A 21,429-nucleotide genomic window follows, 5' to 3' on the forward strand; every position below is an offset into this window, starting at 1 on the left:
TTAATCTCCAACTGCCTTGCTTATGTCCCAAAGGTACTTCAAATTCAACATTTATAAAACCAACCTCATTATAAAGCCCACTCTGCATCCCTACTCCTGTATTTCTGAACACAAAGACTAAATTGATAACAGGCCTATTACATTTATCCTCACACAGATTTAGACTCTTCATTTCCCTGCCTTGTGACCCGCCACCCATCCACCTGAAATGTTCATTACTATTGCCTCCATTATGCTGTCCCTGCCGTTTATGCCCCATTATGCTGTGCTGTGCTTAGTTGCTCAGTCGTGTCTGACTGTTTGTGATCCTATGAACTGTAGCCTGCCAGGCTCCTCTGTCCATGGGGATTCTCCAGGCAAGAATTATGGATTGGGTCACCATGCCCTCCTCCAGGGGATCTTCCCAACCCAGGGACTGAACCCGGGTCTCCCGCACTGCAGACGGATTCTTTACTGAGCCACCAGGGAAGCCCCTTTATGGCCCATAATCACATCTTATTCAATACTTCCACCACCTTCAAAAAAACAAACTAAACCCTGTTATAACTTATGTTTTTACAATTTTTTGCCAAATGTCAAAGAGTAGCAAGCTCGTGAAGTCAGGAATATGCCCAAGTCTACCCTGAATCCTGAGCCCTGTGCCTGTCACGTGATAGAAACTTAGAAACATAATTAGCAAATAAATGCATCTAACACATGCGCCAACCTCTGGCAACATGCAGACAACCAGGAACTGCAGTAACTCTAAACAGACCTTTAATGACAGACCTTTAATGCAGTGTGGTTGGACCTAAAGGGTGAATGGTCTAGGGCACTGGGGACAGAAATCAAGCCATCAGTAGGCCGTCTGAGACTGCTGCTGGCGGTAGCCACCTCGGCGCATGTAGCCCTCATTTTTCCGGTAGCCGTCTTTCTGGTCTGCAGGAGAGAGATGGGGAGGGGAGGTGGTGAGAGCCAATGGAGGGGCAGGAAGGGGGCCAAGATCCTGAGAGCCAACAGGGGGTGGGAGCACTCACCTCGGAAGTAGCCACCATAGGTACCCTGCTTGTGGTCAAACACCCGCTCGTTGTTCTCCACCAGGCTGCCCAGCTTCTCGGCCAGCTGCAGGGCCAGGTTCTGCTGGGCGGTGGGTTCCGTGCGGTGCATCACCACGGTCTGTGTCGGCTGGTCCAGGGAGGCCTGACAGGAGGGAGGCAGAGCAAGGGTCAGAGCAGCCTCCTCCATGCCGAACTCTCCATGACACCACCTGCCCTGGCGCCACCCCTGGCTCTCACCATCAACTCCTCATTAATGATCATCTTGCTGATGATGGAGTGTACCGTGGGCAGGTCCAGCTCAAACATGTCGGACAGCGTCTCCATGCTAGGGAGAAAGAAGGCCCAGAGCGGGGAGCAATGAGAACCCGTGACCACAACCTGGGGCTCCTGTGTCTGCCCAGGGCCCATCCTACCTGATGGAGTCGTAGACACTGCTATAGGTGAACAGGTAGGTCCGCAGTGACTCCTCCTGGATCTTCCTGTGGGGAGCAGGAAGAAAAGGGGGAGACTGTCAGAGAGAAGACCAACCGGTTTTTCTCCCCCATCAGGATCTCACTCTCGGCTCACCTAACCAGCATGGTTCTGACTTTGTCGGCCTCCGGGAAAAGGTCCCACACTTTGCCATTCATCTTCTCATTGATGATAAAACTGTGGCAGGTCTTCCAGTCGCCCATCTTCATGGCCTTAGAGGCAGCAACAACATGTTCCCTCATGGACTCGGGGGGGCCTGAAAGATTCGGAATGAGGCAGGAACTAGGGAAACTTGGGACAAGGGATCCTGTACCCACAAGCACTGTTTAAGGAGGAACCCAGGCCAGGAGAGTCAACAGCCAGACTGAGACTCTCCTGCTCTCGGTTAAGTGGCCATAAGACTGTACAAGTCACTTAGTATCAGAATAAATTTATTTAGATTAAATTAGTCCATGACGTGCCTCAGGGGATTGGTCAGTTCCCTGAAAACGTTGACAAATTGCTGTGTGCACCCTTATGTACCTTTTCCTAGGAAAGAGTCCACAGATTTTGTCAGATTCTTGCAAGATTCACTAACCTAAAAATAAGTCCAACATCTCAAGTGTTCTCTACTTTTAGTTTCACTGCAGGTAGTAGTAGAGAGAGGTAGGGAATGAACCAAGAAGCCCTAAGAGATGCTGTACACACAGATTTTCACTGGAAATTTTCCAATTAGAAAAAAAACACAGCACCACTCCAGAGCGCAAACAAAATCTGCCTCAAGTGCACGTGCACTTAGTATGACCACACACGTATGGGCAGAGGGCAAATGTGTGAGGGGGCGTGGCTGTGGGCGGTAAGCCTGGCTCATTCACCAAGTCCTTCCATGCACCAGCCTCACAGGAAGGACGCAATTCAAATTCTTTTCCCAGTGAAATCGCAAAAACCTCTGGACTGAGTGACTGGATCTTTCAAAGTAATCAAAGGAGCCAATGCTAGACTCTTAACGCCCTGGATCTAGTTAATTAACTGAAAAACATGCATGAAAGAAGAAAATGTCAGAGAAACACATATCAGCTGTGTTTACCCTGGGTAAAGTCACTTAACTTTTGTGCCTCAGTTTCTTAATCAGGAAAAAGGGGGTCAAAATACTATCTACATCACAGGGTTATTACTAATGAAAAAAATTATTATTTATAAAACATCTAGCATCAAGCAGTACCATGTAAATCTACACTAGTTTAAAAACATTGTTGGCATCAGGTCACAGAAAGTTTAAACCATCCTGAGGGAAAGTTACTCCCTTTAGCGTCTCAATCCTCTGATCACAAGTAGTGAAGGAACAAACAAGCAGAGTCTGCTGCGCCAGAGCCCCCACTCACCCAGCAAGGGCTGCCGCTCGCCCACCCGCAGCTGGTGATGGAACTGCTTGCTGATCATGCGTCGGCGGGCGTCGCTCTCGTGGGCAGCCATGTAGGGGATCTCTAGGAGCATGGCCGACACCAGGTAAACACACTCCAGCAGCTCCAGGTTTATGTGCAAGTGGAAGGGCACCTGCCGGCGCCGCTCCACCTTCTCTTGCTCCTGGTTGCGCTCCTGCAGGCTGCGCAGCAGCAGGCCCTGGCCCAGAAGCTCCTTGGCCCGGCCGCTTGACTGGATGTCCAGTAGGGCGTTGTGCGCATCCTTGGTCAGGCCTTGGCGGAAGGCACAGATGCCCAGCTGCACCATGGTGCGGTTGTATAGGATCTAGGAGTAAAGGGCGACGCACTCAGAGGTGACGGCCACAAGGCAATGGTCACACATACAACAGACATCAAGGACTGTGCTGTGGGCTAGGACAGACAGCAAAACAGACCAAGTCCTCCCCTTCCATGGAGTTTACACTCTAGAAACAGGGGCGTGGAGGACAAAATAGCCATAATACACAGGTGGTGATTCATGCTAAGGAGAAAAATAAAGCAGAGGCGTTAAGAAGGGAGTTTGTGTGGTGGGAGCAGTGGTGGGAACTCGCAATTTTATGTAGGATAACTAGGGAAGGCCTCATTTTGAAGGTGATGTTAAAAATAAAGACCTAACAGAAAAAGAGCAAGTCATGCAAGTATCTGGGGGAAGAAGAATATTTTAGAAAAAAGGAAAAGCAAATGCAAAGGCCTTGTGGAAGAATTGTGCCAGACATATTCAAGGAACAAGGAGTTCCATATGGCTAGAGCTGGTAAAAGATGTGATCAGAAACTGGGCAAGTATAGGACCTCGTAAGCCATGTTGAAGATTTTAAGATGATAAACTACCAGAAAGTTTTGAGCAAATAAAGTGATATAATTTGACTTTATTAACAGGATTACCCTGGCTGCTGTATTAAGAACAGCCTGAGGAGATATAAGGGCAGAAGCAGAAAGAGAGACCAGGAAGCTAACAGTGGCTTAGACCAGAGGGCAGGAGTGGAAGTGATAGTAAGTGATCAGATACGGATTTTCAACACAAATGCCTGGGGACTCAGATGTGCAATATGAGAGAAAAACAAGAATCAAGGATGACTGGTTTCTGGCTTAGGCAACTGAAAAGATAGACTTGTCAATAATTAAGATAGGGACTATTGTAGGCAGTATAAGTACAGATTTTGGCAGGGGGAAAGACCAACAAAAATATAAACATCAATATCAGTCATGAACTTAAATACAAAGAGCCTTAAAAAACACTAACAAGCAGAATCCAGCAATATGTAAAATAGATAATACAGCAAGACCGAGTAGGATATATCGCAGGAAAGAAAGGCTGGTATAAAAATCTAAACCATACAAACAGAATAATGGCAAAATAACTGCATTATTTCAACAGATACAGGAAAAGATTTTAACAAAATTCAACACCTATTAAGGACAAACATTCCCAGCCAGCTAGGATCAGAAGAGAATTTCATCAATCTGAGAAAGTCTATCTACAAAAATACTACAGCTAACATTATTTTAAATGGTGAGATGTTCACTGCTTCCTTGCTAAGACTGGGAACAAGGCAAGATGGCTGCTCTCACTTCTATTCACTATCTCACTTCTAATACTTAACTAAGTATTAGATATTTGAATCATTATAATATGGTAAAAGAAATTAAAAACAAAGAAGTCATAAAGACTGGTGCAGTAATAAAACTGTTCCCATGTGCAGATTACATGATTCAGTAAAAAATTCTCAAGTAATCTATAAAATACTAGACCCAGTACTGTTACCCCTCAGTGTCCATGGGGGATGGTTCCTGGATGCCCCCCAGACACCAAAATCTGCAGATGCTCAAGTCTCTTACATGAAATGACAGAGTATCTGTATATTTACAGTGTGTGTGACCTCAGTTGTCTGACTCTTTGCAACTCTATGGACTACAGCCCACCAGGCTCCTCTGTCCATGGGATTTTTTCCAGGCAAGAATACTGGAGTGGGTTGTCATTTCCTCCTCCAGGGGATTTTCCCTACCGAGGGATCGAACCCGTTGTCTCTTGCATCGGCAAGTGGATTCTTTACTACTGAGCCACCTGGGAAATCCATATACATGGTACATCCTCCGAAATAATTTAAATCATCTCTAGATTACTTATAACAACTAATACAATTATAAGTGCTTTGTAAATATTACCAGTTAAGGCAAACTGGTATTGTTTTTTGGAACTTTCTGGATTTCCCCCTACAATGTCTTCAACCTGCAGCTGCTTGAATCCTTGAATATAGAGGGCTAGACTAAAACTGGGAGAAGGCAATGGCATGGACAGAGGAGCCTGGTAGGCTGCAGTCCCTGGGATCGCGAAGAGGCAGACATGACTGAGCGACTTCACTTTCACGCATTAGAGAAGGAAGTGGCAATCCACTCCAGTATTCTTGCCTGGAGAATCCCAGGGACAGGGGAGACTGGTGGGCTGCTGTCTGTGGGGTCGTACAGAGTCAGACACAACTGAAGTGACTTAGCAGCAGCAGCAGCAGACTAAAAGTGAATTTAGCAAAATGGCAGGATCCAAGGCCAAACATAAAAAAATTAGCTGTATTTTTAAATACCTGTAGTTAACAACGAAAAAATGAAATTAAGAGGGGTTTCCTGGTGGTCCAGTGGTTAGGTACTTGCACTGCCATGGCCCAGGTTTAATCCTTGGTTGGGGAACTGAGATCCCACAAGAGAGCCAAAATAAAATTTTAAAATAAAAATTACATTTATAAAAGCATCAAAAATCATATAATTCTCAGGAATAATTTTTTAAAGGATGTGTAGTATCTATGCAGTGAAAACCACAAGACACTGCAGACAAGTTGTAGAAATTAAATGAAGAGATAACACGTCAGACTGAAAGGTTCAAACTTGAACAAAGTCAGAGGAATCATATGGCTTGACTTCAAAGACTTACTCTAAAAGAACAGCAATCAAGACAGTATGGGACTGGCATAAGGAAAGACAAAAAGATGAAGAAATGGAATAGAATAAAGAGTCCAAAAATACACCTACAAGGTCATGTAGTTTTTCATATGGTTTTCCAAAAGCACCAAAGCAATACAATGAGGAAAGAATACCGTCTGACCCTGACTTCACACCATTTACAAAAATCATAGATCTAAATGTGAAAGCTAAAACCATACGAATTTCCAAAAAATAAAAAAAGAATATCTTTATGAATTACAAGTAAGCAAAGGTTTCTTTAGACAGAATTTCCAAAATAATAACCATAAGAGAAAAAACTGATATTTTGACTACATACATTCAAAACACATGGTTAAAAAAGTGAACAGGAAAACTACAGACTGGAAAAAATATCTGGAAAATATTTATCTGACAAAGGACTGATCTCCAGGATATATAAAGATTTTCTACAACTCAGTAAGATAAGATGAACAATCCTTTAAAAAAAGGGATGGAGGAGTTGACAAGACATTTTATGAAAGAAACATATAAGGCCAATAAACCTTAAAAAGTAGTCAATTTCAATAGTTATCAGGGAAATACAAACTGATACGAGATGCTATTAGACAACAACTATTATGGCCCAAACTGAAAAGACCAACAACACTAAATATTGACAAAGCTGTTCAGCCGCTAAGTCGTTTCCGACTCTTTGTAACCCCATGGACTGAAACCCTCCAGGCTCCTTTGTCCACTGGATTCTCCAGGCAAAAATACTAGAGTGGGTTGCCATTTCCTTCTTGATGGGATCTTCCCAACCTAAGGATCAAACCCCTTTCTTCTGCACTGGCATGCGGACTCTTTACCACTGGGCCACATGGGAAGCGGCGTGCAGGAGAACCAAAGAATGCTACCACCTGGGAAGAACCAAGTGCCTCCCTGTATCTGCATCAGCCAGACAAGAGGCTAATCCGACTGAGCCACCCTGCCTGGACACAGAGAGAGGACAGGGGCTCAGCCTGGTCTTCCCAGGGCCAGAGCGCCTCCCTGCCATCCTACCTGGACTGGTGGGTCTGCATGCTGAATGTTGTCCTGCAAGTGGCTCATGAGCATGAGGTCCCGGGCCTGGTACCAGCGGGAGTGCAGGGCGTGATGGTAGATATGGCAGAGGATGGCGCACGTGCGGATTCGGTCTGTGCGGTCCTTGGCATAGATGTACTTGCACAGTCTCTCCATCAACACAGCTGAGTCCTCACCCTCATTTTCGGCCTGATCTTGCTCAGACTGGAGGGATGGGGGTGGGGAGATATTGTTGGAGGAGAAGAGGCAAAGATAATGGTTTTAAATGGCTCTGGCTTCAGCAACCAAAGATGAGACTCCATCCTGCCTCATTCTAGTCCCTCAGGATTTCCGTCTCTGCTCCAGCTGACAGTCCCCAGGGAACAGGAGATCGGTCATCAAGTCCCAACAGAGGTGCAGAACCAAAGGACACACGCCCTGCCCTCTGACATGGCGGCCGAGCACTCACCTTTGAGGAGCCCTCAGGCGGGGTAAGCTGCCGCTGATGGGCCTTGTAATCAAACTTGTAGTAGGTGTGGAGAATGCGCCTCAGGTAGACGCGGCAGATCTCTTCAGTGGTGCCCTTCTCCTCCAGGTAGCGCTGCACACGCTCAATGATGGCGCATACCTGGGCCTCATCCTTCAGGTGCTCCACGTACTCTGGCAGGGAGAACACCCACCCTCCGCTTAGCCAGGCACCCAGGCCTCCCCAACCATACGTCCCTCATCAATCCAATGACCTCTCTGTTTTCTGTACCCATCAGAAAAGTGTGCCCATTGTGTGCTCAGAACATCATTCTCTCCTGGGACATGTTAAGCTCACTTTCCAAGCCTTCTGTCAGGTACTCTCTTCTGCTAACTCCTCCCGATTTAACTCCTCATCCTCCTCATTCGGCTCTCCCCTCAAATGGGCCCTAATTACCTTCTTCAAGCATTATTTCAAGCCGGCCACCACCTGTGTCATCCTCTGTTACAGGTCCTGATCTGAATTTTTACACTATCTATAACTGACTGGTTCATTTAAAAAATTTATTTATTGGGTTGTTCTGGGTCTTAGTTGTGGCATGTGGAATTTAGTTCTCTGATAATTTAAACCCAGAACTCCTATATTGAGAGTGCAGAGTCTTAGCCACTGAACCACCAGGGAAGTCCCTTGTTCATTTTTTTGGGTAGAACTGCCTTTCTTTAGCACCGAAATGTAAGCTTCACGAGCATGAAAGCCACAGGCTTTCTCATTCATAGTTACACAGTTTACTTGGTGGGCATGGGTGGACACTCACATTTTACCGTGTAAACGTCCTATACTTCATCCTAGAGCCTAAGGCATGCAAGCCAAACAAGTCAAGTGGACAGAGATTTTATCCCAATGGTTCTCAAGGTTGCAGACAGCATCACCACTTAGGAACATGTTAGCAATGCAAAATCTGACACCTCATCCAGACCTACTAAATCACAAGCTGTGGGAGTGGGGTCCAGTATCTTAAAGAGGCCCTGTGGTATGAATGCTGGAGTAAGGAAGGGCTGGCTTCCCAAACACTCTAAGTACAATCCTTTGTTTTAACCCCTGTACTTTTCCTCCCACTGATGCCCATGCCTCAGGCTCACCTTGGGAGTGAGGATCAGTGTTCTGCATTATTTTGGTAAATTCTTCATCCATTCGTTCCACCAGAGTTAAGATGCAGCCACGGACACGCAGTGGCTGAAGAGAAGGCAAAGGAGGAAATAAATTAGTCCAGATTCCAGTCCTAGCTTTCAACCCTTCTGTCTCCGATGGGCCTTCCCAAAGCAGACAACACACACCTCCAGTTAGCTGCTAAATCCCCTCTTTACCTGGTCTGCATTATGCAGGTTCTCACTCTCTTCCAGAATGTTCTCTCCGACAAAGATGTTAGGGTTTGCAAACAGGATGTCCATCAGCTCATTGATGCAGTCCAAACACTTCTGCCACATCTCAGGCTGCCAAGAGAAGGCAGCCGAGGTGTGCAGGTGGAAAAAGCAGATGCCTCCCACGCGCCTTTCCCCAGGAATCCAGGGGCCTTCCTCAGCCACTGAGTCCTGAGACACGAGGCCCCTTCCCGCGACCCACCAACTCCACCCTGGGATGCTCGGTATCACTCTTACCTTCATGTACGTGGCCAGGTTGGGGTTGTAGTCATAAAGAGAGGCGATGATGTTGAACTTGATCTTGACGATGACGCCCTCTCCTAGGTTGTTTTCAGAGGCAATCTGAACCAGCAGCTGCAGCAGCTCAATCTGGGCTGCACTGTAGAAGGGAGAGAATTGGGTGAGGAGGAGGAGACACATTAAAAAGCCTCACCTTGTCCTCTTCAGATAAGCAAGGCAACCTTATTTCCAATACCCACCCCCCAGCCTCACCAGCTGTACGCTTGCTTCTCCTTCATAAATTTCAAACAGAAATAGGAATAACGCAAACTACCATCCTCTTTAGTCACGGAACAACTAAAGAAGGTGAGCATTACCCCCATTTTACAAATGGGGAAACAGCCCCCAAAGGTTAAGTGACTGATTTAAGGTCAAAGGGAACCCAACTAGCAGACAAGGGACCAGGAGTATTCCAACTACTTCATTCCTTCTACTAAAGAGCACTATTTCCCCACCAACCTCCACCTCCATTATCTCAAGAGAAAATGAGCTTTCATCCTGTAATCACAAAGCCCAGGCCCACGAATCTTACCGATCAGTTCCTTTCTTGCCTCGTGCCTGTAGGATCTCATTCAGTTTCTTGATGACAACAGCGTGGGTGATCTCAGTTCCCTTGGCAAACATTTTTGGCTTCTCCTAGATAACACACGTTATCATGAGCAGGCTGCCTTAACTTTTCTCCCGAATCCGACCTGGACAGCACCCATATGCTCTCTCAGACTGGTTCCCCATTCATTTTAGTTTTAAAATCCTCACCTTAACGAGGGGCACGCCACCTCGGACTCTCTCCCACTCGCCACCCTCATTGTCTTCCTCCTCCTCATCCGGGCGCCTGGATTTCCTGTCGTGCTTCTTCTTGGCTTTGTCCTCCCGTTTCTTCTCAGCCGCCTTCTTATCCTCCTCTGTGGTGGGGGCCCTGCAAAGAGACACAGGAGAAGATGAAAGATCAGCCCCCTCTCCACCTCTGAGGCATTTCCCTGCCACGAACTTCTTTTTCTCCACCTAAACCTGGGTCCAAGTTACACTCTATAAGAATGACCTACGGTTAACTATAACCATCACCAGAGTAAGGGCTACTAAGCAGCTGCATCTGTCAGGCTACTAGCCAAGGTCTGTTACCATACCACACTAAGAAACTCTTACGAAGGGAAAGGTTTGGCCTGGTTTAAGAATACAGAGATGCTAACTAGGCTACCACAGACACAGAAACAGCCGGTCATGCTGCTTCACAACCAAGCTCCGTACGCAACACAGTTGTTCTCTGGTACTAGTTGCTCTGTCCAGACTAGGTTTTTACAGGCAACCGGCTAATCAGTTTAAAATCAGTGCTTAGGGAAAAAAAGTGCAAAATTTTTTTTGCTGTCCCCAGACTGGCTGCTTTCCCCCCACCTTTCTTTCCTCTCTTATGACGAATGATTAATAAAAAATTCTCAATTTTAAAAACAAAACTGCTCAATACAACAAAATGTACCGCCGCCCCAAAGAGAGAAAGAATACTGGCTACCTCGAAGTAGGTTTAACCCACTTGACGCCTGAAACTATCTCCAGACTTTAATACTTATATTAAACCAAATACTTATAATAAGATATTAAATTTTAATATTTATAATAAGCCAAATGACAGGGACAAATTGTTTCAAACTTTATACATTTAAACATTTACAAATAAATTTTATTTTAAATGCTTAAGAGATTTGACTACATTTTAGTAATAGTTTATAAATTTTCCAGTTGGATTAAAACTTTCCCTTGGCCAAAAAAATTATGCCATACCTTTTTTTTTTTTTCTGCCATGCTGCACTGCTTGTGTGTGGTATGACGGTTCCCCAACAGGCACTGAACCTGGGCCATGGCAGTCAGAGTGCTAAATCCCAACCATCTGACCACCAGACCTCCCTGTGCCTTAACTCTAAAAGCTTACCGGTTTTCCTTCTGTACTATTGCAATATTCTCTAATAAAAATTCATTTCATAGGTAAAATCCTTTGCAAATATGCAAAGCATGTTCATTAAGCTGAAACTGTTTGGTCTGCATCATCCATATCCAAAGCTCTGAGATCAAAAGACCTGCCTGAGTGCTGTCACTTCAGTCATGTCCAACTCTTTATAACCCTATGGACCACAGCCCACCAGGCTCCTCTGTCCATGGCATTCTCCAGGCAAGAAGACTGGGATGGGCTGCCGCACCCTCCTCCAGGGGATCTTCCAGAGAACCCATGTCTCTTACATCTCCTGCAGTGACAGGGGGATTCTTTACCACAATGGGCCACCTGGGAAGCCCAGAACCTAATGCTATTTAAAAATCAATGCTGTCTATACTTATAAAGAATTTAATCTTCCTTGGCCTAAAGTTTTACTCTAAACCCTCAAGATACTGTGATTCACACATCAAAAACATGATGAACTCTCACCCTATGAAATTCTAACTGAAAGACCTAAAATTTGACTTGACCTCTCCTCTATGGCAGAGTATACTTTGGTATATTCAAATCTTGTTAGAAATGATCAGAAAACTAACATTTCTGCTCTCAGGTATATATTCAACACATACAAGCTACTTTTCTAGGACATTACCAGATACACCTCTACCTAAAGACACAACCAAGAAATTGAGATGGTTAGATAGCAACACCAACTCAATGGACATGAATTTGAGCAAATGCTGGGAGATAATGTAGAATGGGAAGCCTGGTGTGCTGCAGTCCATGGGGTTGCAAAGAGCAGAACATGACTTAGAGAATAAACAACAAAACTACACTGAAAAGGACCATTCCCTACCCTCTTTACCACAACTCTTATCTAGAACCACTAAACATACACATAGTAGATTTCCTCAGTTTGTACCCCAACTACAAATTCAGAAACACAAACACGTGATTTATAATTTACCTCCAGTATGGTCCAAAATAACAAATAATTTAAAATTTTAGCCCCAAACTAAAAAATTCTTTAAATAAGAATTAACCCTAAATAGGGAATTCCCTGACAATCCAGCGGTTAGGACTCTTGAGTTATACTGTTAAGTGCACAGGTTTGATCCCTGGCTGGGGAACTAAGATTCCCCCAAGCCATGTGTCTCAGCTAAAAATTTTTTAAAAAGAAAAAGAATTAATCCAAAACAAAACTGACTTCAAATACTGGTCAGTCAAGGTTAATAAATAAAGATGTGCAGTAAATAACAACTTACTGTACCTGGATAAATATTTTGGGGAAAATCAATTAAGAAAACAGCCACTTGATTAAAAGTTCACTCAACTGATTCTTATTGACATTCTCCTAGACAGACTTAGCCTGATTAGAAAATTAAACAGACTAAAGATCCTAAATGTTTCTTATATCTGTGACTGTCCTCATATTTTCTGCCCAAACCCACTACCTAATATCCAGGTGCTTTAATATTGCTAGACAACCTTATTACCCTTATTACATCAAAGAGACGAAAGCTCTTGAGATTAAACCTGTTTATGTGTTTGTTTTGACCCAAGGATGAAAGCTGAGAAATTTTTATGAGGGAAAGGGTATAGACTGGCTTAATATGGAGATGTTGAAAAAGGATGCTGGCAGACATTATAGGGGACAGCCTGTCATGTTTCTAGATAATCCATTAAGAACTAAAATCAACCCTGGCTGGTGTAGATAGCTAATGAGTTTACACACACACAAATGTGCAAACAGAATTCAATATTCCCACTGCTGTCTGTGGTTTTTCCCTTCTTTGTTCCTCTTTCTTATACAAATTCTCTTTTGTCCTCGCTTGGAAATCAATCTTAAAAATTGGTCTACCTCATTGTACAAGTAAAACAGTATATCTGAATTATCCTTTAACACTACAAAACCAAAAGCTCTTAATGTCAATATGCCTCTGAGGATTCGATAGTTAACCGGACCACTAACGTTGAAATTTTATATAGATCTAACCTTAAATTTTTTTTCGGGGGGGGGGGGTCTGGGGGGAGGTTAGGTATACAAAGTAAACTTTCATAGGTTTTAAAAAAATGTATCCAGGGTAATCTCTGAAGTGAAAAATTAATAAAGACAGAATTAATCTTAAAAAAAAAGGGGGGCCCTTCCCTATAGCTCAGTTGGTAAAGAATCTGCCTGCAAAGCAGGACACCCTGGTTTGATTTCTGGGTCAGGAAGATTCGCTGGAAAAGGGAAAGGCTACCCACTCCAGTATTCTGGCCTGGAAAATGCCATGGACTGTATAGTCCTTGGGGTTGCAACGAGTTGGACATGACTGAGAGGCTTTCACTTCACAATCTTAAAAATAATTATTCTGAAAAATAATTTGAAAGTCAAACCTCTCTTGGTTTTTGTTGCGGATTTTTAAATTTAAATTTCAAGAAAGATACCGGTTTGTAGCTTTCTTTTCTTGTGATATCCTAAGTTTAACTTTAGAGTCCAACTTGCCTCCTGTGTGCCTTTGTGCAGCACACAGGTGAAGTGTACATTGACACACACTGGCCCAAACAGTGGAGACGTCAATATCCAATTACTGAAAGACAAACCCATAAAGGAGATACAAAAGCTATGAACCAATAATAAGGGTGACAGTTTTATAGGATGTCAACAGGCATAAAAGATGAGTTTCACGGTAAAAGCGAACTTAAGAGATGGTTAATAAAACAAAGTTAAGCGGATCGAGTTTGCTTAACTGATGCATGGTTGGAAATCCTCTGAGAAAGGAATACGATACTGTGGTATAATAAGAAATATTTATTTGGTCTTTGTCCTCAGTTCCTGGCACAGAGCTCCTAAAACTCTTGGAATTTCCCAAGCAATAGGATCATCTTTTGTTCTAATGAGGCTTTGACAGGCTTTGAGAAAGGTTTCAGGATGGAGGCTGGTTGCCAGAAAGACCCATGCATGTACAGAGGATTGGAACTTACAGCCCCACCTTCTGACCACTGGGAAACAGGAGAGGGACTGGAAATGAAGCCCATGATTAATGGTCAACCATTTAAGCAATCATGGTCACATAATGATGCCTCCATAAAAATCCCTACATGACAATCTGGATGGAGGCATTCCTGGCTGGTGAACCACGGAGGTGCTAGGAGGATGGTGTGCTCAGAGAGGACATCAAAGCTCCATGCCCCTTCTCCCATATCCTGCCCTATGCAGTGCTTCCATTTGGAGGTTTCTGAGTTGTATCCCTTATAACAAGCTGATAACAGTAAGTAAAGACCTTGATGCTGGGAAAGATAGAAGGCAAAAGGAGAAGAGGGCAGCAGAGGATGAGACGGTTGGATAGCATCACCGACTCAACGGACATGAACTTGAGCAAACTCTGGAGATAGCAGAGGACAGGGAAGACTGGAGAGCTGCAGTCCATAGGGTTGCAAAGAGTCAGACAGGACTTAGCGACTGAATAAACAAAAACAACAGTTAAGTAAAGAGCTTTCCTGAGTTCTCTGGGTTGATCTAGCAAATTATTGAACCTGAGGAAGGGGCCGTGAGAACTCTCCGAATTTAAAATTGGTTGGCCAGAAGTATAGGAGTCAAACTTGGAACTTAACAACTGGCATCTAAAGTGGTAGCAGTCTTGTGGGGTCTGTGCTAACTTTGGGGAGTTAGTGCCAGAACTGAATTGACTACTGAAAACCCACCTGGTGTCCAGAGAGTTGGAGAACTAACTGGTATGAGAAAAAAACTGACACATATTGGTGTCAGAAGTGTTGGGAATTAAAAAAAACACAAAGACATATACCACACTCCCTGAACCTGACCACAGTTGCTTCCTGGAGCACACAATGAAAAATGTTTCTCAGTAAAATGGCTATGTCAAGATCCTTGCAATGTCACAGAATTCACTAATACCTGAAGCAACGTAACTCCAACTTTTGAGAGCAACCCTTAGAGCATCAGTATTCCTGCCAGTTATCACTGAGCTTGATACCTGACTCCTGTAGACTACGCAGGGATAGCTATCACCCTGAATTCAAAGGAGGAAGGAGAAGGATCGAAGAAAGTTAAGTGACTCACGCAAGTTGACAACAACGCAAGTAGAATGGGCTAACACCAGAATTCAAATCAGACTCCTCTCCCATTCTGTAACAGTACTAGTAAAATTCAGGAAGGCCTGCTGCAGTCTACATGCTATATACTAAGTTCTCAGGAAGAGGGACAAGAGAAGCAACTATCACTGAGGACTCACCAACCCCAGTCCTGGGCTGCGGGGTTGTATCGCTCTCCTGTATTCTTGCAAGCATCCTTAAGACAGGGTCAAGTACCACCCCATTTTACAAATAAGAAAACTGAAGACTGGAAATATAAAATAGTTTATCCAGTATTACAGTTATTAAGCGGCTTCCCTGGTAGTTCAGAGGTAAAGAATCTGCCTGCCAAGCAAGAGACACAAGTTCAATCCCTGGAAAAGATAATGGCAACCCACTCTAGGATTCTTGCCTGGAGAATCCCCATGGACAGAGAAGCCTGGCAGGCTACAGTCTGTAAGGCTGCAAAAGAGTTGGATATGACTTAGCAAGTAAACAACAATCATCATCAAAGAAAGATAAAACACTCAGTCCACAGGCAGTGAGTATTGCTACGGCTAAATATCTGGACACTGGAGCCTTCAAATCCATCTGCAAGACACATTAGCTTCATAACCTTAGCCAACTAACATACTTGACTTTGAGATCCCTCTGTTAGCCTCTACAACCTCAAAGGACTTCACAGGGGGAGAGGCAATATAGGAGCAAGGGAATAAGAGGTACAAACTACTTTGTTTTTGTGGCGCAGTCACTATGTCCGACTGTGACCCCAAGCACTGCAGCATGCTAGGCTCCCCTGTCCTCCACTATCTCCTGGAGTTTGCTGACATTCCAGTGAGTTGGTGATGCTCTCTAACCATCTCATCCTCTGCTGCCCAGGTACAAAATAAGCTACAAGGACATACCACATAATACCAGGAACAGAGCAAATATTGTATACTCTATAAAGGGAGTATAACTTTTAAAAATTATGGATCACTGGACTTCCCTCCTGGTCCAGTAGTTAAGAATCTACCTGCCAATGCCGGGACGTGGATTTAATCCCTGGTCTGGGAAGATTCCACAAGCTGCAGGGCAACTAAGCCTGTGCACCACAACTAATGAGCCAGCACGTGCCTAGAGCCCATGCTCTGCAGCAAGAGAAGCCATCGCAATCAGAAGCCCACACTGCAACTAGAGAGTAGACCCTGCTCGCCAGAACTAGAGAAAGCAGACGAGCAACGAAGACCCAGTGCAGTCAAAAATTAAAAAAAAAAATTAGGTATCATTGTACTGTACACCTGTAACTTATATACTATATAGCAACTATACTTCAATAAAACATGTTTTACTGTAAAAATAAATAGAAATTAAAACTGAAATGGAAAATAAATAAACGGGACTCCAGAGAAGGAGTAACAAGTTTCAAGATGACTTTAAAGGCTTCCTGTCCTTTCCCCTGTAGCCAGATGTACCACTACTTTTCTTACTTTTTAAGGAATCTTGAGGCCAGCACAGTCTGTTTCCCTTCTTCCTCTTCTGAGTCTGAATCAGAAGATGTGGAACTTGTATCCCAAGCTTCTGAATCTTCTGAATCTTCCGAGTCCTCATCTTCATCCTTAAAAGAAAAAAAGATCAGAAGAAAGACAATGGGAAGACTGACTGGTGTTATCTCTGCTCTCCCTGCTGACCCGTGCTCTAAAGATTCTTAGGAGCAGAATGAGTGGTTGAATCAGGACATTGAGAGCTAGACTGGTCCACCAAGACCCAGAGAGAAGTGGTGACTTGCTCCAGGGACACATAGCTCCCCAGAGGCAGAGCTGGGACCAGACTCTAGTTCTCCTGATTCCAAGTCACTCTGTGCTCTAATCAAAAAGGAAACCTGTTCTGAGACCATACTCGGCTAATCCCCACCCCCTGAACTCTAGGCCCCTGAGAGTCTATTCTTCTCCCTAGAGACCCAAGCATGGTCCACAGCAAGCAAACCACCCCTTAGTGTAACCCTGGCTCTAACCTCCTTTTTGAGGAACTTTCGACTCTCCCCAGAAGGGACTTCTGATTTCTTCTTTAAAAAAGCTGCAGCAGTGACTCCATCATCATCCTCATCCTCATCTGAAGAGCCTGGTAGGGAAGGGGAGAGAGGAGAAAAACAGAATGCGGAAGAGGTGAATGGCAACCAAGACAATAAGCCAAGGAAACCCCAGATTTTATATCTCCTTGTGCTTTGTGCTCAATTGAATTAGACTTTTGGCGACCCCATGGACTGCAGCCAGGCAGGCGCCTCTGTCCATGGGATTTCCCAGGCAAGAAGACTAGAGTTGGTTGCCATTTCCTTCTCCAGCAGATCTTCCCACCTAGGGATTAAACCCGAATCTCCTGCACTGCAGAAAGAGTCTTCACTGCTCAGTCACCAGGATAGTCCTTTTGACCTCCTGCTGCTGCTGCTGCTGCTAAGTCGCTTCAGTCATGTCTGACTCTATGTGACCCCATAGACGGGAGCCCACCAGGCTCCCCCATCCCTGGGATTCTCCAGGCAAGAATACTGGAGTGGGTTGCCATTGCCTTCTCCAATGCATGAAAGTGAAAAGTGAAAGTGAAGTCGCTCAGTCATGTCCGACTCTCAGAGACCCCATGGACTGCAGCCTACCAGGCTCCTCCGCCCATGGGATTTTCCAGGCAAGAGTACTGGAGTGGGTTGCCATTGCCTTCTCCGTTTGACCTCCTAACCAACTGCAATTAAGGGTTTTCTCACTCACCTTCTGAATCCTCCTCGTTCTTCTCAGCATCTTCATCTGCAGACTGCTCAGGGTTCTTGACAGACGGAAATGAGAAAATTAAGGATGCCTGCCAGCTACTACTCCATCCCACCCTCTCCACCCCACAGAGCTGTCATCATGATTCCTTCCCCAGTCACACACTTCAGATGTGCAAATGCTTTTTTTGTGTCAGTCATGGGGGTCACTGTCGCCACAGTTTAAAAAGTCTCCCTTTAGCTCCCCTACCTGCTTGTAATTTGTAATATGAGACTCAAAATCTCGGTTGTATTTTCGGATCTTCTGGCGCAGAGTACTCAGGGCCTTGGCATTATTCTTGTTCATCTTCTTCTTCCCTTCTTTATCTTCCCATAGCTGAAGGAAAGAAGAGGGAAGAAAGACAATGAAGATATGAGATTAAGTAGTCTTCTCTCAACTTCAGGCCTCACACTGTTGAGTCCTGCCATCTACATTCATATGTACTACTTAATAATGGCACATATTAACGTATGTTGCTTAACGACCCTTTATGTATGTATCGCTGTGAAAAGTACAAAACCACAAGTAAAAAAGTAATACAAGAATAAGTATGATTAAAACTCTTAGCCTAAAAAAGTTCCTCTCCTTGCTTCACCCCGCCTCCCCCCCCGCCCCACCATTTCTTACGTTCTGGGAAACACTGAGTATTTGGCAAACAACTTGAGAGGAGTCATGATCTTTGGATATGGGTTAGGACAAAGTTCCAGGTCCACAGTCTCCTTCTGGATACCCCAGCAACCACAGGAATCACACCTCATTAAGATAGTCCTCCAGGTCAGCTAGGATCCGGATATAGAAGCGGGGGACACCTTCCTTGTCCACAATGCTCTTAGCCTTCCCATATGCTTTTCCCAAGAGCTCAAACTCTTCCAGGCACTTGGTGACATCCCGAATCTTCATGGCATTACGGATGGTCCGGATAAGGTTGGTCAATTCCTCAAACCTGGTTTGAGAGCCCAATACCACATTGGACATGCCCACCATCACCAACCATAAAACCCAACACTGCCCCAGAGACTCCCCATCACCCAGCCTCCCCATGGCCTCACCTTTTATCCTTGGCGCTTCGGACAACTCTCTTGGTATCTTCTTCATCCTCACTCAGCAACAATGGCCTATTTGAAATGAAAAGACTATTAACTTCTGTTCCTAACTCCACTCTTTCCAAATGATCTCTTTTCCTCTTCCAACAGGGCAGGTGAAAGTGAATAACTTAGTCCCACTCCTACCACACCCATCTTGTTTTACTCTTCCTCTTCATGGCCTCATCATATAGAACTCAATCTTCTTAGCTTACTTCAAGTGAGGGTGTTTGTCAAATGCTGTAACTCATACAAGGATGAGGATGACTGTCTCCATCCTCAAACATAAACAAACGAAGGTGCTTATTTACTGTGTCAAAAAAATTATGTGAAGACACAGCTCACTAAGAATTACTAAAAGTCAAGAGAAAAGGTACCTTACCTAGAATGAATGGAAAAGGTGGTACCTAAACTAGGTCCTGGAAAGCAATGTTTCCCACAGTGGGAGAGGACAAGGAAAGAGCCTCAATGGCTCTGACACCTCCATTTCTAGTTATTTTTCTTCAATAATTAAAAACCAGACCACAGACAGAATTCAGCTGGTAACAGTATCCCTTTTTTTTCCCATCGTATTAATTTTTCCAATTATTTCCTATTTTATAACAAGTAATGTGATTTTCCACTTGTGACACAGATATGGAACTATATTCATAGGGATATATATAGATTCTTTTTCTTCATCTTTAAAAATGAGTTTTATGCTAAAACAAGACTCTGAAGTGATAATGTATATATATTCTTAAGCACAGGTATATGACAAAAATAACGAAGGTGGCATGTATGATGGAAGTTTGAGGAACAACATTTCAATGTATCAAAGGGAGAAAAAAATGTCAGTTTGCAGAGATGGGAGAAGAGTATTTAAGTGGAGGTAAACAACAGGAGGGGGGATTCTTCGGGGGCTCAGAGGTAAAGAATCTGCCAGCTAATGCAGGAGATGCAGGTTCCATCCCTGGGGTGGGATGATCCCTAGAGAAGGAAATGGCAACCCACGCCAGTATTCTCGCCTGGAGAACCCCATGGACAAGAGGAGCCCAGTGGGCTACAGTCCATGGGGCGGCAAAGAGTCCCAACAGGACTTAGCAGCCAAACAACACCACAACAGGAAAATACTAATAGACGTTTAAGAACCTCAGAGTCACATCAAGGAACTCCCAAACATCAAGCAAGTATTTGGGGTTTCTTACTGGTGCAACAGATTTAGCCAGTGGGAAATCTCTTCTCGTAACTCTATCCTTTGCCTGATGGGAGGATTCCCACGATTCACAGCACCCTAAGCTTTACGATCTTCCCCCCAGCAGTGCTTCAGTCCCTTAAACTCTCAACATCCTTAGAACCCGCTCTCACCGCCTCCACTTCCATTCTCCTTTTCTCTCGCGTATACGAGGCCTTCCACAGCCTGCTGAACCTCCGCCCCCCCACCCTGAGTGATCCCCACGGCCTAGGCCCTCACTCACTGTTTGCCGTAGTTACCCCCGACAGGTTTGGTGACGAGTTCCTCCCCGGACAGGGACGACTCAGACTCACTGTCCGAACCCGTGGTAAAAAACCGCGACATGGCGACGGCGCTGAGCGGCTGCGGCCGGACCTGTGGGAGAGACCGAAAGTCATGGGCTCCGAGAAGGGGACGGGGCCGCCATCTCCAGACCCCTACCCTTACCGTCCCCGCACATACGCTGACCCGGCTCCCCCTTTCCCAAGCACGAGGCCCATAAAGTACGTACCAGCTGAGCTCCCAAGTCACACTGCTTAACCAAAGCAGCGGAAACGCAGCGAGAAGGTGGGACTTACGTCACTTCCGGGAGTCGGCGACGAACTGTATTGTGTGACTACAACTCCCAGTGGCCCTCGCGCCACGCAGGCTCTGAAGTAATTTTGGCCAAACACGCGTTCTAGAGATTCCCGGAACCTACAGCGTATCAGTACAGTCGCTTAGTTGTGTCCGACTCTTTGCGACCCCCAGGGACTGCGGCATGCCAGGCTTCCGTGTCCATCACCAACTCCAGGAGCTTGCTCAAACTCATGTCCATCGAGTCGGTGATGCCATCCAGCCATCTCATCCTCTGTCGTCCCCTTCTCCTGCCTTCAGTCTTTCCCAGAATCAGGGTCTTTTCCAATGAGTCAGCTCTTCGCACCAAGTGGCCAAAGTATTGGAGTTTCAGCTTCAGCCATCAGTCCTTCCAATGAATATTCAGGACTGATTTCCTTTAGGATTGACTGGGTGGATCTTGCAGTCCAAGGGACTCTCAAGAGTCTTCTCCAACACCACAGTTCAAAAGCATTAATTCTTAAGCATTCAGCTTTCCTTATGGTCCAACTCTCACATCCATACATAATGACTGGAAAAACCATAGCTTTGACCAGATAGACCTTTGTCAGCAAAGTAATGTCTCTGCTTTTTAATATGCTGTCTAAGTTGGTCATAGCTTTTCTTCCAAGGAGCAAGCATCTTTTAATTTCATGGCTGCAGTCACCACCTGCAGTGATTTTGGAGCCCAGGAA

General features: G+C 44.9%; 1 protein-coding gene across 1 annotated transcript; it reads right to left on the reverse strand.

The window, feature by feature from the left end:
• LOC102182187 (eukaryotic translation initiation factor 3 subunit C) lies at nt 740-20,745 on the reverse strand. Its single transcript, XM_005697651.2, has 21 exons — nt 20,652-20,745; nt 20,385-20,515; nt 18,895-18,960; nt 18,599-18,788; nt 18,056-18,181; nt 17,810-17,864; nt 17,068-17,174; nt 16,544-16,671; nt 9,836-9,995; nt 9,612-9,715; nt 9,038-9,179; nt 8,747-8,872; nt 8,522-8,615; nt 7,386-7,576; nt 6,917-7,141; nt 2,870-3,233; nt 1,605-1,764; nt 1,451-1,516; nt 1,275-1,362; nt 1,017-1,179; nt 740-918 (listed from the first exon to the last, which is right to left on the reverse strand). Exons 2-21 carry the CDS (start codon nt 20,483-20,485, stop codon nt 836-838), a joined length of 2,739 nt encoding a protein of 912 aa, XP_005697708.1. The 5' UTR covers nt 20,486-20,515; nt 20,652-20,745; the 3' UTR covers nt 740-835.

Source organism: Capra hircus, chromosome 25 (assembly GCF_001704415.2).
Source record: "Capra hircus breed San Clemente chromosome 25, ASM170441v1, whole genome shotgun sequence".
NCBI lineage: Eukaryota > Metazoa > Chordata > Mammalia > Artiodactyla > Bovidae > Capra > Capra hircus.